Raw genomic sequence first — 15,727 nt, 5'->3', positions numbered from 1 at the left:
CACCTTAGTTAAATCAAAAAATATGCCTAACATTCAAAACCTTTTGTTTAGCCCATCCAGTACCTCACAGAGAAAAGAGAATATAGCACTTTCAGTTGTTAAACAGCTACTAACGCAGAACTGTGCATTTGATAGCAAATTGTGTGACATAAAATGATCAATTATCCTTACATGCAGTCTTTTCAATAACTTCAGCAAACACTGGTGGCATAGAAATAGGTCTAAAATTGTCTACATTATCCATTTCTCCCTTTTTGTGAAGCGGCTTTACTACTGAGTATTTTAATCATTTAGGAAAGTGACCATTCCTAAAGGAAAACTTACAAATATGGCTAAATACAGAGCTAACATGTGCAGCACAGTACTTTAACATTCTGATAGGCACTCCATCATATCCATGAGAGTCCTTAGTCTTCAGTGACTTAATTATTGACTCAATATCCCACTTGTCTGTATCACAGAGGAGTATTTCACACATCAATCTCGGAAAGACGTTTGCCTAGAGAGTTATATGATTCCCTTTAGAAACTAAATTTTGATTTAATTCACCAGCTATGCTCAGAAAATGGTTGTTAAACACTGTACATATATCTGATTTATCAGTAACAGAAATATTTTTACTATGAACTGACTTTATATCATCGACCTTGTGCTGCTGACCAGACACTTTCTTCACAACTGCCCACATAGTTTTAATTTTATCCTGTGCATTAGCTATTCTATTTGCATACCACAAACTCTTTGCCTTCCTAATAACATTTTTAAGCACCTTACAGTACTGTTTGTAAGGGACTACTGGAGCTTGATTGTAACTACTTCTTACATTTTTATATAATTCCAACTACACTCCTGGAAATGGAAAAAGAACACATTGACACCAGTGTGTCAGACCCACCATACTTGCTCCGGACACTGCGAGAGGGCTGTACAAGCAATGATCACACGCACGGCACAGCGGACACACCAGGAACCGCGGTGTTGGCCGTCGAATGGCGCTAGCTGCGCAGCATTTGTGCACCGCCGCCGTCAGTGTCAGCCAGTTTGCCGTGGCATACGGAGCTCCATCGCAGTCTTTAACACTGGTAGCATGCCACGACAGCGTGGACGTGAACTGTATGTGCAGTTGACGGACTTTGAGCGAGGGCGTATAGTGGGCATGCGGGAGGCCGGGTGGACGTACCGCCGAATTGCTCAACACGTGGGGCGTGAGGTCTCCACAGTACATCGATGTTGTCGCCAGTGGTCGGCGGAAGGTGCACGTGCCCGTCGACCTGGGACCGGACCGCAGCGACGCACGGATGCACGCCAAGACCGTAGGATCCTACGCAGTGCCGTAGGGGACCGCACCGCCACTTCCCAGCAAATTAGGGACACTGTTGCTCCTGGGGTATCGGCGAGGACCATTCGCAACCGTCTCCATGAAGCTGGGCTACGGTCCCGCACACCGTTAGGCCGTCTTCCGCTCACGCCCCAACATCGTGCAGCCCGCCTCCAGTGGTGTCGCGACAGGCGTGAATGGAGGGACAAATGGAGACGTGTCGTCTTCAGCGATGAGAGTCGCTTCTGCCTTGGTGCCAATGATGGTCATATGCGTGTTTGGCGCCGTGCAGGTGAGCGCCATAATCAGGACTGCATACGACCGAGGCACACAGGGCCAACACCCGGCATCACGGTGTGGGGAGCGATCTCCTACACTGGCCGTACACCACTGGTGATCGTCGAGGGGACACTGAATAGTGCACGGTACATCCAAACCGTCATCAAACCCATCGTTCTACCATTCCTGGACCGGCAAGGGAACTTGCTGTTCCAACAGGACAATGCACGTCCGCATGTATCCCGTGCCACCCAATGTGCTCTAGAAGGTTTAAGTCAACTACCCTGGCCAGCAAGATCTCCGGATCTGTCCCCCATTGAGCATGTTTGGGACTGGATGAAGCGTCGTCTCACGCGGTCTGCACGTCCAGCACGAACGCTGGTCCAACTGAGGCGCCAGGTGGAAATGGCATGGCAAGCCGTTCCACAGGACTACATCCAGCATCTCTACGATCGTCTCCATGGGAGAATAGCAGCCTGCATTGCTGCGAAAGGTGGATATACACTGTACTAGTGCCGACAATGTGCATGCTCTGTTGCCTGTGTCTATGTGCCTGTGGTTCTGTCAGTGTGATCATGTGATGTATCTGACCCCAGGAATGTGTCAATAAAGTTTCCCCTTCCTGGGACAATGAATTCACGGTGTTCTTATTTCAATTTCCAGGAGTGTATGTTCTAAATGATATCCTTATCCCACTAGTCAGCCATCCACGCTGCCTTTTACTGCTAGTACCCCATTTAAAATGTTCTAATGGAAAGCAACTCTCAAAGAGCATGAGAAATGTGTTAAGGAAAGCATTACATTTGTCATCTATATTATTGGCACAATAAACACCATGCCACTCTTGTTCCTTGACGAGGTTTAAGAAGCTCTATTGCCGTTGGGTTAACTTTCCTACACAGTTTGTAATTATATGTGACATTTGATTGAGCACAACAGCATTTTAGTGTTAAAATTTGTGCATCATGGTCTGAACGCCATCCACCCTTTTACTAACAGTATGCCCATATCGTAATGGAAGAATGAATAAAAATGTTCTCTAAGGCTGTGCTACTGTTCCCCTGCACCCTAGTTGGAAATGGCAAAGTTAAAACCTTTTTAACATAATTGAATTGATGAAAGGAGAAAATATAAAAATGCAGTAAATGAAGCAGGCAAAAAGGAATACAAACATCTCAAAAATGAGGTCGACAGGAAGTACAAAATGACTAAGCAGGGATGGCTAGAGGACAAATGTAAGGATGTAGAGGTTTATCTCACTAGGGGTAAGATATATACTGTCTAAAGGAAAATTAAAGAGACCTTTGGAGAGAAGAGAACCACTTGTATGAATATCAAGAGCTCAGTTGGAAACCCAGTCCTAAGGAAAGAAGAGAAAGCAAAAAGGTGGAAGGAGTATATAGAGGGTCTATACAGGGGCGATGTTCTTGAGGACAATATTATGGAAATGGAAGAGGATGTAGATGAAATGGGAGACATGATACTGCGTGAAGAGTTTGACAGAGCACTGAAAGACCTGAGTCGAAACAAGGCCCCAGGAGTAGACAACATTCCATTAGAACTACTGACAGCCTTGGGAGAGCCAGTCCTGACAAAACTCTACCATCTGGTGAGCAAGATGTTTGAGACAAGCGAAATTCCCTCAGACTTCAAGAAGAATATAATAATTCCAATCCCAAAGAAAGCAGGTGTTGAGAGATGTGAAAATTACCGAACTATCAGTTTAATAAGTCACAGCTGCAAAATACTAATGCGAATTCTTTATAGACGAATGGAAAAACTGGTAGAATTCGACCTCGGGGAAGATCAGTTTGGATTCCGTAGAAATGTTGGAACACGTAAGGCAATACTGACCTTACGCCTTATCTTAGAAGAAAGCTTAAGGAAAGGCAAACCTACGTTTCTAGCATTTGTAGACTTAGAGAAAGCTTTTGCCAATGTTGACTGGAATACTCTCTTTCAAATTCTGAAGGCTGCAGGGGTAAAATACGGGGAGCAAAAGGCTATTTACAATTTGTACAGAAACTAGATGGCAGTTATAAGAGTCAAGGGGCATGAAACGGAAGCAGTGGTTGGGAAGGGAGTGTGACAGGGTTGTAGCCTCTCCCTGATGCTATTCAATCTGTATATTGAGCAAGCAGTAAAGGAAATACTTGTATTGCATATATGATTATGTGACTTACATGATGTCAGACATTTAGCAGCTCCATTATCCTTTTGTCTTACCTTCCCCCTCTCTAATATAGCCACATGTCCTTGGCCATAAAGTTTCATCTCCTGCATGCTGAGCCCAACTAAAACGAACATCTGATGCCCGATAAGCAATCATAGACTGCCTTTCTTCATCAGGAATGTGCCGCCAGGCTGGCTACAAATAACAGAATTAACATAATTTTCATCAACCATATTTATTTATTTATTTATTTATTTGCAACAGTACGATTCTAGAATCTACCAAAATTTTAACACATGTTCAGTAGAAGTTATGATTATGAAAAAGCATATAAAAGGTGCAGTTCACAGAAAAATGCTGATAAGCATAATAATTGTCAACAGATCAGTTAATGACAAATATGATTTAATGCAGGTTTTGGTCAATGCTTTTTCATCCCAATTCTTCCTCCAGTCACCTGGGACTGTCCACTGTATGAGAAATTCAAGCTATTGGAAAAGTTAATCACACAACACAATCAATTCAAAATCTAACACGAGTTCTGTCTGTTTCTAGTGATTTATTTATTGTATTTTATCCATAATGGATGCAGCTATTTATTCCCACCAACTTCAGCTGCTTCTAAAAATTGGATTTGTTTGTTAAAGTTATTTGCAACATTCATGCAGTTCTGCAGCCTGACAATGTTCAAACCTTCAAACTTCATGAAACACATCACAGAAAAGGTGACAAGCAATCACACAAATGTAAAATAAATCTAGAAGTATATTTCTTTATATGCACAGAATAATGATATGAATATAATAGAGGGAAACATTCCACGTGGGAAAAATATATCTAAAAACAAAGATGATGTGACTTACCAAACGAAAGCGCTGGCAGGTTGATAGACACACAAATTGCTTGTGTCTGTGTATGTGCGGATGGATATGTGTGTGTGTGCACGAGTGTATACCTGTCCTTTTTTCCCCCTAAGGTAAGTCTTTCCACTCCCGGGATTGGAATGACTCCTTACCCTCTCCCTTAAAACCCACATCCTTTCGTCTTTCCCTCTCCTTCCCTCTTTTCTGATGAAGCAACCGTTGGTTGCGAAAGCTTGAATTTTGTATGTATGTTTGCGTTTGTTTGTGTGTCTATCAACCTGCCAGTGCTTTCGTTTGGTAAGTCACATCATCTTTGTTTTTAGATATATCTTTATATGCACAGTTATAAATGCACACTGTTACACCAGTTCACAAAAATCTTTGGAAAGTTTACATTCTCTTTTGTGTGTGCCTGTCCACAACTCAATGCTTGTGCTATTCAGTGACTGATCTTCTTTATTCCTAAATTATTTACTTTCCTTACTATATTTAAACACAGATATTATATGCTCAGAAATTCATCTGCGGAGTAGATGAAGTTCTCAAGCAGAAATGATTTTAATTTGATTTTAATAATGTTTTAACCGTGTGACAGCATTAATTCACAAGGGAAGTGGTCAAATAAGTTTCATGGCTGCATACTGTGCTCCTCAGTGAGCTACAATAAGGTTGAGTTGTTTATACTGTTATATTTATGAAAGCTATTATTCTATACAAATTTCTTCACAACAAACTTCATAAGACACTAAATGCAATGTGCACCTATTAGTATGCCTAGTTTTTTGCCTGCAAGAGGTTCAAGGATGGAACTAGATGCTTTACTTACATCAGATTTCAATATAATGAATATTTTGCACCTACATGTGGAATTGGTCCAGCATTATACAACATTAATAAACGAAAGCAAAGTACTGAGTGACAGACAAAACTATTTGCTTTAACACAATAAAAAATATAAAAAATTGCATTATGAATCTGTTGGTAATCTATTAAAACAGACACACACATTATTCAGATATAAATTGATATTAATTACCATGGTGATCACAGAGGCAATATCTGTTTCTGTTATGCTGTATGCTAGAAAGATGCCTATTGTGAGTTATACAGATCTGTTCATAATTAAACACTGTCTTCTTTCTGCTTTAAAAATAGTATTCCTTCTTAACTTATTGTAAGCAGAAGATGTGTCCAACATATGCCTTTAGTGATACTTGTTTTACACTCATAAACTAGACAGACACAAGCAAACTCATGGATATTTAGTATCACACGATCCAGAAACATTACATTAATTCCAAAGTTCCCAAACTGAATACATTGATGAGACAAGTTCATCACCACTTATAATATTTTTATATGTAAAAAACTATGCAAATTATAGCAAATTTACTAATTGTAATTTACTTATCAAATTGACTGCATGACAACCTGCAATGCTAAGAAAATAAAATGTATCTGTTTATATTATGGCATGTGAGTGCAATGTTTTAATTCACCAATATTACAAGCAAAAAAATATTTTGCAACTAAGCAAATTAAGCCAAAATATACACTTTATGAAATCAGAGCAGTGTTGGCACATCCATTATCTGTTTCCTGACTCAGTGACATTAAATATTCAGTGTTTTAAAAGTAATGTTTAATTAATTTAAATCAACCATTAAAAAGGCTTTTACCACTTGAGTATGGTGAATTTATGAGTTTTGTGGCCACTAGGTAGAAGACTGTTGAAAGAAGATTCGGAATTACTGGCCACATAATTGTTTTATTAATTTTAAACATGTTTTCATTGAATATAACAATTTGCAAAAAGGTTTCAATATGAATTTTGTCAGTAACAAGAGAGCCAATAGAATTCTAATGAGGTTTGTAGGCGACAAATGACTGCAAGAAAGATAGATATATTTCTTCATACATGGAGAGTTTTACTGTTTTATCTGCAAAATGAAAATGGCTGCGGTATAATAATTTTCATTGTAATGAACAGGGCAATGTGGCATCCGTGACACTTTATAAGTAGATGCAGCAGTGCTGTAAGATGTTTTGTGTCTCAGTCGCAGTCTTGGCAGTGAGGTCAGCAAGGAGTACTGGAGACAGAATATTGTGCCACCCATTGGCTGCACAGAGTGTGAAAGACTTTAAATTTTATGCTATCTTTATTCTTTATTTGCTGGTGATATCCATTCGCAGACTGCCAGATGGGGGTTAGACACTGAAGCGAGCTGAAACATTATGTTTCGCAGTGAGTCACAATGTGCTGCAGTGAACTAAAACCCATTTAAATTAATTTCTCGTGCTAATAAGAAACCAAACAGAAAACACTGGATAGTTTTTTTTTACCACTTTCCAATGATTACAGAATCATTTAATGAAGTTTAATTTACAATTTTCATTAAATTAGTGTGCTTTCAGATTTTGAAATTGAGTATCCACATGAGCTGGTCACTTAGTACGGTAGTTCATTGTGTTCATCTCCAATGTACTGGTCACTTTACTGCAGGCCTATATGAAGTATGCTGATGAACTGTTAATGTCAAAACAGTTTTTATTTATTTCTTTTCTGTGAGGTCACCATTCACAAGTAAATCCCATTTTATTTATTAAAATAAACATCTTTCAACCACAAATATGTGTCCCTTTCTATTACTTAACCATCCCTTTTTTTAATTTTATTTACAAATGTTTCTGAATTTGCTATCTCGTCAACTGCTGGGAACCTTACAAAAAAATCTAATGATTATACAGCCAAGTTAACCATAGTGTGATAAATGCAGCAATGCGTTACCACGCCTTTGACAAGTGTTCAAACGAAAATTTCAACTTCTGCTATTTCGACCACAAGTTTTAAGATTAATTGTAATAGTCAAAAGAGAGAGGGGAGCCCACAGAGTGAGGTGGCACAGTGGTAAAATACCGGTCCTGTATTCGCACAGATGACAGTTCAGTTCTCCATTCACACATCCTAAATCAATTAAGGTGAAGGCTAGAGTGGTTCCTTTTAAGGGCATGACTGATTCCTTTTCTAGCCTTCCACAATCATAATTCACACTCTGCCTCAAAGAATCTCGTAACTGACAGAGTATTAAATCTTCCTTACTTTATTCTAGTTACTTTTTTTGTATAGTAAAAAGCATTTGCCTGGTATGGAGCTATGCCTGAATATTATCTTGTACGACACCAGTAAATGAAACTGTGTGACATATTAACTTACCAATTTTTATATCCATATGTTGGCAATTACTTTTATAGCAAAAGCAGTTGAACATAAATGTTCCAGTAAGTGTACTGTAGGGCTGTTACAGTTTTTTTCCTTCAATATGTACTTCCAAGAATTTTCTTGCCTTCCTCTGAGAATGCCAGACAGGCATAAGAAGATATACAGTTTAACACGTAATTTAAAGTATAATTTTCAATTTTTTACAAGTACAATAGAGCATATCTACCTGTGGATGACATATCTGCAGTGATAAGCACTCCCTTGCCCAGTAATCTGAAGGCCTCACAAAGGCATTTACAGATAAGCAGTACCCCTCAAACCCAGACCACAAACAGGTTTTCTGTGCATATCTTCACACACTCCCAATCCTCCAGCCACCCCCAAGAATCTGCTGCAAAGGAATTCCCCCTCATCACCCAAATCACTCTGGACTAGAACAACTGAACTATATCCTTTGTCAGGACTTTGATTATATGTCACCCTGCCCTGAAATGAGGAACATCATGCCCAAGATCCTTCCATCACCCACCCAACCTCTACAACATCTAGTCCATTCCTATGCCACCACCTCTCCCGACCCCTTGCCACAGGGGCCATATCCCTGTGGCAGGCCAAGGTGCAAGACTTGTGCAATACACCCACCCAGCAACTCTTACCCAAGTCGTGTCGCAGGCATATCCTACCCCCTCAGATGCCAGGCCCCGTGTGTAAGCAGCTATGTCATACACCAATCCTGCTGCAAACACTGCATAGTCTCTTATTTTGGTATGACTACCAACCAGTTGTCCACCAGGATGAATGGCCACCACAAAACTGTTGTCAAGGGCCAAGTTGACCACCCAGTGGCACAACATGCAGCTGAGCACAACATGCTCATTTTCAGTGCTTCTATATCCAAGCCATCTGGATGCTTCCCTTCACCATCAGTTTATCTGAACTTGGGAGTTATCATTACAACACATCCTTCACTCTCATAATTGTCCTTGCCTCAATCTCAGATAATCCACTATCCCTGCACCCTTCACCTAACAGTTTCCCCTCTCTCTATCCTGTCACCTCCTCTTATCCTCATCCACATCTCGCCTTCAGAACGTGCCACTTTCCACTGGCTGCTACAACTGTACCTGCCACCCCTCCCTTCCACATTCCTAGTCAGCAAATCGGCCTTCGTCCGAGCTGCCAGACCCAGCCCCAGTCTCTCCCCTGACTCCCGCCTCCCTCTCACTCTACACACCCAACCTGACTCTACCCCCATGACAAACAGCCCAACTCTCGTAAAATAGCACTGGCACTGTCTGTCTAGCTGGCACCATTTAGGAGCATAGTAATGTGCATGCATGTTGGGAATATGTGTGTCTTTGTGTGCTCTAGCTCATCAAAGGATGACTTCAAAAGCTAGTTTGTTTTTGTGTGGGCCTATGGACAACCCAACGCTTCTGGTTTTCAGTGAGCAGTCCCCTTTAAGCCTAAAGCATTTAATTATATTGAAAGAGTTAGCTACATTCTGTCTGTTTCATGTAGAATAAGATCCAGTTTAATATGTCAATTTCTTGCAAAAATTGCAACACCAAGAGGATGCATGCGACTGATATGAACTTGATTCATTCAATCATCATGTACAACACGCACTCGCAACCGCAACTCGCAAACATGACTGCAGTCTCCGGCAACTGAAACCACACTGGTTTGGGACTGCAGTCGTGTGTGCGAGTTGCATTTGCATGAGTGTGAGTGTGAGTGTGAGAGTGTGTGTGTGTGTGTGTGTGTGTGTGTGTGTGTGTGTGAGAGAGAGAGAGAGAGAGAGAGAGAGAGAGAGAGAGAGAGAGAGAGAGAGAGAGAGAGAGAGAGAGAGATCTATTCTTGCCGAGTCCAATGATCGAAAGCATTGTTACATTCCAACCTGGATTTTCCATTGTTTGATTAAATTATCATGTTCTGTGGATCCCATAAAGAACAACCTTCAGGGATATTGAATAAGACAAGGTATACATCTATAATCTGTCTATGTATTAACAATAAACTATCACTACAGTACTTGCTGCTGTTCCTGCTCAAGGTAAAACTGTCATAAAACAAAAGGCTGGTTTGAACACCACAGTGATTGACTAAGGGTGGTCCTACTGAAGGTGATATACATGTGCCTTCTTTGAACATTTAAACTGACTTATCCAGCCAGTTATGGTGGGAGGTATAGTTTGATGTGAACTCAAAACCACAGTGCAACTCGGCCTTTGTGACATTAACAATTACTGTCAGAGGACTAAAGAATTGATGGTGACAGATAAATATCCTAGGACCAGGCAATGAATCTGACATCTTTGCATCCACAGTCTGGCATTTACACACTGAGCCACACTATTCATGCTTATGACCCCTAAATTTAATCAAATAAACTGTAGAGATAAGACTATCGCTTGATAACAGCTGCTGCCTACTGAGTTACATTAAACAGCTATTGTTTGTCTCCTGTTATGAGCTTAATATTTACTTTATTACAATGGTACTTTTATCTCCTAAATCTGTTGCAACAGTGGCCTGCCATGCAGCTTTACAACAAACCTTTTTTTTTTAAACAATTAGCTGAAAGAACTTCCCAGTCCCTGAATCTAGGCATACAGATAACCTGAAAAAGAGATGCTAAAGAGAAATTTTTAATTTTCTTTTGATTTGGTAGGATTCCCAATTTCTTGCTTTATACACTCCTGGAAATGGAAAAAAGAACACATTGACACCGGTGTGTCAGACCCACCATACTTGCTCCGGACACTGCGAGAGGGCTGTACAAGCAATGATCACACGCACGGCACAGCGGACACACCAGGAACCGCGGTGTTGGCCGTCGAATGGCGCTAGCTGCGCAGCATTTGTGCACCGCCGCCGTCAGTGTCAGCCAGTTTGCCGTGGCATACGGAGCTCCATCGCAGTCTTTCACACTGGTAGCATGCCGCGACAGCGTGGACGTGAACCGTATGTGCAGTTGACGGACTTTGAGCGAGGGCGTATAGTGGGCATGCGGGAGGCCGGGTGGACGTACCGCCGAATTGCTCAACACGTGGGGCGTGAGGTCACCACAGTACATCGATGTTGTCACCAGTGGTCGGCGGAAGGTGCACGTTCCCGTCGACCTGGGACCGGACCGCAGCGACGCACGGATGCACGCCAAGACCGTAGGATCCTACGCAGTGCCGTAGGGGACCGCACCGCCACTTCCCAGCAAATTATGGACACTGTTGCTCCTGGGGTATCGGCGAGGACCATTCGCAACCGTCTCCATGAAGCTGGGCTACGGTCCCGCACACCGTTAGGCCGTCTTCCGCTCACACCCCAACATCGTGCAGCCCGCCTCCAGTGGTGTCGCGACAGGCGTGAATGGAGGGACGAATGGAGACATGTTGTCTTCAGCGATGAGAGTCGCTTCTGCCTTGGTGCCAATGATGGTCGTATGCGTGTTTGGCGCCGTGCAGGTGAGCGCCACAATCAGGACTGCATACGACCGAGGCACACAGGGCCAACACCCGGCATCACGGTGTGAGGAGCGATCTCCTACACTGGCCGTACACCACTGGTGATCGTCGAGGGGACACTGAATAGTGCACGGTACATCCAAACCGTCATCGAACCCATCGTTCTACCATTCCTAGACCGGCAAGGGAACTTGCTGTTCCAACAGGACAATGCACGTCCGCATGTATCCCGTGCCACCCAATGTGCTCTAGAAGGTGTAAGTCAACTACCCTGGCCAGCAAGATCTCCGGATCTGTCCCCCATTGAGCATGTTTGGGACTGGATGAAGCGTCGTCTCACGCGGTCTGCACGTCCAGCACGAACGCTGGTCCAACTGAGGCGCCAGGTGGAAATGGCATGGCAAGCCGTTCCACAGGACTACATCCAGCATCTCTACGATCGTCTCCATGGGAGAATAGCAGCCTGCATTGCTGCGAAAGGTGGATATACACTGTACTAGTGCCGACAATGTGCATGCTCTGTTGCCTGTGTCTACGTGCCTGTGGTTCTGTCAGTGTGATCATGTGATGTATCTGACCCCAGGAATGTGTCAATAAAGTTTCCCCTTCCTGGGACAATGAATTCACGGTGTTCTTATTTTAATTTCCAGGAGTGTATTAGGTGAGGGATTGTTAAATAGCTTTGCACCAGAGTGCATAATTATGGTTTGAATCTAGGTAAAGAGGCAAAGACTCAATGAAAATTATTTTTGCACCTTGTTTTCAGATTGTGTACACCACAGTTCAGCTGAAACTGATTTTTGAATAAAAGTATTGGCAAATTTCAAGATCCTTAAACAGATTTCTGCAGAAGTAAAGCTGTGATGACGTGTCGTGAGCTGCGATGGGTAGCTCAGATAGTAGAGCACTTGCCCACAAAATACAAACGTCCCGGGTTCGAGGCCCAGTCCAACACTAAGCTTTAATCTGTCAGGAAGTTTCACATCGGCACACACACTGCTGCAAAGTGAAATTTAATTCTGTATACGGTAATCTATTTGCACAATATTCTTGCTGCTCACTTCTGCTGAATACATGCTTACTTTACTTAAAATGCACTACCCTAGATGATAATTACATGACAAAGATTGGGTAGGTCCATATGACAGTGCACAAATGGTTGTGATTAGAAATCTGTATATAGTCCCTCACTCTGAGAACTCATTGTATGTTTAAGTGCATATAAACTGTGATTGGAGCCTCTAAATGCCACGACAAGGAAGGCCTGTGGAATTTCTCTCCTTTGGTTTGTATGCTGTTACATAATGCATCAACAGTGGTTACTGGAGGATATTGCTTAACAAGTTTGTGACCATACACGTCCCAATCATGTTCAATGGGCAACAGGCCAGGCAAATAAGATATCCATTGCTCTTCAATATGTTTGCTCAGTCTTTACCACAAATTATCAGACATCATTCTGCTGGAAGATAATGTGATGATATCTGATATCTGTCCACAATGTCATTAAATGTCATCACTACTGTTGTGTTTAATAGGTAAATGGCAACCCCTGCAGAGCAGCTTCCGGGGGTCACCACTGAAAAACCTAGATTTTGCCATTAAGCTCACCAGCACACTGTTGCCCAAAGCAGTGGAAGGTGGAAGGAATCTGCTGAATACACACTTAACTTTACTTTATGTGCATTATCCCAGATGATAATTCCTTAATAAGGAATGCATAGGTCTTTTTGACACCAAGCAACCACGTACAGGACTAGCAGTTGTCGAGTCCCTTATGGCCATATGGACAAGAGGCAGTCAACCCACTCACAAGGGGAAGGCCTCAGACATGGCCAACCGATTTGGCTCAGATTTGGTAGGTCGCTTGTATACAACCTAAAATGAAGGACTCTAAGATATTTTAGATCAACACCCCCACATTTTTGAGAAAATCATCCCTAAAGGTTATGAAGAGCAATCGACTCAAAATTGGCGGGATCGATAGATAATTGTAAATAAAGCATTTTTCATCATCAGGTATGGGGTCCGAAAATGCATACTTTTCCAGAAATCGATGTAACAAACTGTTACAGCTGCCGCTTATGTGCCCACATAGTAAACACTTTTCGCCCACAGCGGCGATAGCGCAACGGCACGGTAACTGCCAGGGAATCAGAAAACCCGGGTTTGAATCTCGAAAAAACCTACTGGATGTTGTTCTTTTTGTTTGTATTTTTCCATATCTCAATTGATAGGGATAGGAGGGTTACTAAGGTAAGTAAAAATAAGGAATGATAATAATAAGGTAGGCAAACTAATTTCTCAAACGCCATGAGTTGTGTACAGTATTAAACTTTTAAGTCTTGTCACATGAAAACAACTCCGAGTAAAAGTGCTGTGAATTCCTTACGAGGGATCACAGACAGCCAAGCCGGTGACACTTGTTTACAGCGAGGTATGGGACAGAATGCAGGCGAGGAGAATTATGTTGTCCCGGTTGCCTCTTCATCATATCATAGTTGTGAACCTGGAGGAGAGAAGGTGTCCAGCACGAGCCTTATAGAAGTCAATCAGAAGTAGTTGTTTTAGTCATTAGGCTCCCACGAACCAAGCGGATACTTGTAGTAATTTTTCCATTGTTAATGCGCCGAATGAAATGCATTTTGTGAATGAATACAGTGCTCTTCTGTAAGTAACATATGACGAGTACTGTATGTAGTTTGTAGTAATTAGCTCGTCTGTTTATGCCGTAGTAACTAGTTATTGTTTGTTGTGTCATATCTTTCAGGTGCATAATCTGAATAATGGAGGATGTACACCCTTCGACTAGCGCTGTAATATGTAGATGGGAGCCTGTCACAGATGATGGCAAGTGGGAAGTTACCAATGCTGTGCTTTGGTTTCTAAAAGTGTTGCAAGACAGATGCATTACCAATGCACTACCGGAAGCTGGCAGTTCTGTTTCTCGGCATTCCAGATTGATACGAGCGGCTATCGTCAAGCGATTTTTGGAGCTGATGAACAAAATGACTTTTGTTGATACTGAAGACTAAGCAGAAAGATATCCCGACTAGTGAATCACAAAATGGCCATAACACTTTGGAAATCTCCACGTCACTGGGAATATGTGCTTCATCTTTTCCTGACGAGTATTATGAACCGATTACTTAACGATTGAACTACGGCACTATACCCCTTGAAGTAAATGTAAAGGCGGTAACGCTATCCATGTATCATTGGCACTTACAAACACTGCAAAAGAATGGAGCAACAACAGCCCTGAAAAGGAAGGAGGACTTGAAAATGTGGGAAAGTGATACCGTGAAAGGAGGGACAAGATAAACAAATGGATATATGACCGATTTGTCGAATCTCGTTGTCGTAACGAGACTGTAACAACGAGAATACTTCAAGAGTGGGCTGCAGGTGCAGCACTTCAATATACGGCCAACAAGGATTTTACGTTTGCTGCATCATTGTCTTGGGCAAGAAATTTCAAATCTGAGTATAAAATTCGTCAACGGCACGTCACTAACTACATCTCTCATAAGGAGGTATAAAATATAGAAGATATACAGAAAGTGGCGGCTCTTTTCAGCATGCAAATGGCGTCACGTATGACCGGTTTTAATCGTGATTACGTGATCAACACCAATCAAACAGGATGCGAGTATCGACTGAACATTAGACGCATGTTATCACATAAGGGAGAAAAATGAACCCTTGTCGCAGTTGGTAGTAAAAACAAACTAACACATTCGTAGATGGCGCAATATGCCATCACAGCCACTGGAAAAGTGTTGCCTAAGGTTTTCCTGTGTTTACAAGAAACAAATGTTACATTTGGTCCTCAGGTTATAGAAGAGATCAATCGTTTAACCGACTCATTGAAAAATGTTTACATTACCTGCTCCAGATCCGGGAAACTGACAAATGCGATTTAAAGAACATTTCTTGAGAATGTTTTAAAACCATACGTTTCTGATAACAAGTTTTGTCTAATATAATATTGGATTCCTGGAGTGCAAAAATTAATACTACAATATATGACACATTGTTTATAGATGGCGAGGGTCAGCTGACGTGCACAGTAAAAGTAATACCACCAAACTTCACACCTTTGATGTTGATTTCTATCACCAGGTTAAAAACTTTATTTCCCAGTTTCAAAATTGCAGTGTGCTTCTGGAAACCCAGCAGTAATTGCACAACCATGAGTATGCAATAATATTCACAGCATAATTCATAACCAACTTTCAGCACAGATTTTTCAGGCAATGATATCGTATGTGTGGTATGCATCAAAATTAATTCCCGAAAAAGACATACTTTTAAATGTAAACCAAGTTTATTTTCCGCCGACTCTTCGGAAGGAACAATGTAGCTGTTGAAAGATTGTGTTCATTAGATGTTCTTGGTGCCGTGAGT

At 41.8% G+C, this 15,727-nt stretch overlaps 1 protein-coding gene across 1 annotated transcript in view; it reads right to left on the bottom strand.

Annotated features, from left to right (window-relative positions):
- LOC126187957 (ADAM 17-like protease) overlaps positions 1-15,727 on the bottom strand; it is a 138,496-nt gene that overhangs the window by 70,481 nt on the left and 52,288 nt on the right. The window contains exon 5 of the mRNA XM_049929337.1: positions 3,824-3,965. Coding sequence (XP_049785294.1) covers positions 3,824-3,965 — 142 coding nt within the window. The remainder of the gene's footprint in view (positions 1-3,823; positions 3,966-15,727) is intronic.

The sequence above is a fragment of the Schistocerca cancellata genome, chromosome 5 (assembly GCF_023864275.1).
Source record: "Schistocerca cancellata isolate TAMUIC-IGC-003103 chromosome 5, iqSchCanc2.1, whole genome shotgun sequence".
Lineage (NCBI taxonomy): Eukaryota > Metazoa > Arthropoda > Insecta > Orthoptera > Acrididae > Schistocerca > Schistocerca cancellata.
The sequence above is the reverse complement of the archived record's forward strand: the minus strand, read 5'-3'. Positions and strand labels throughout refer to the sequence as shown.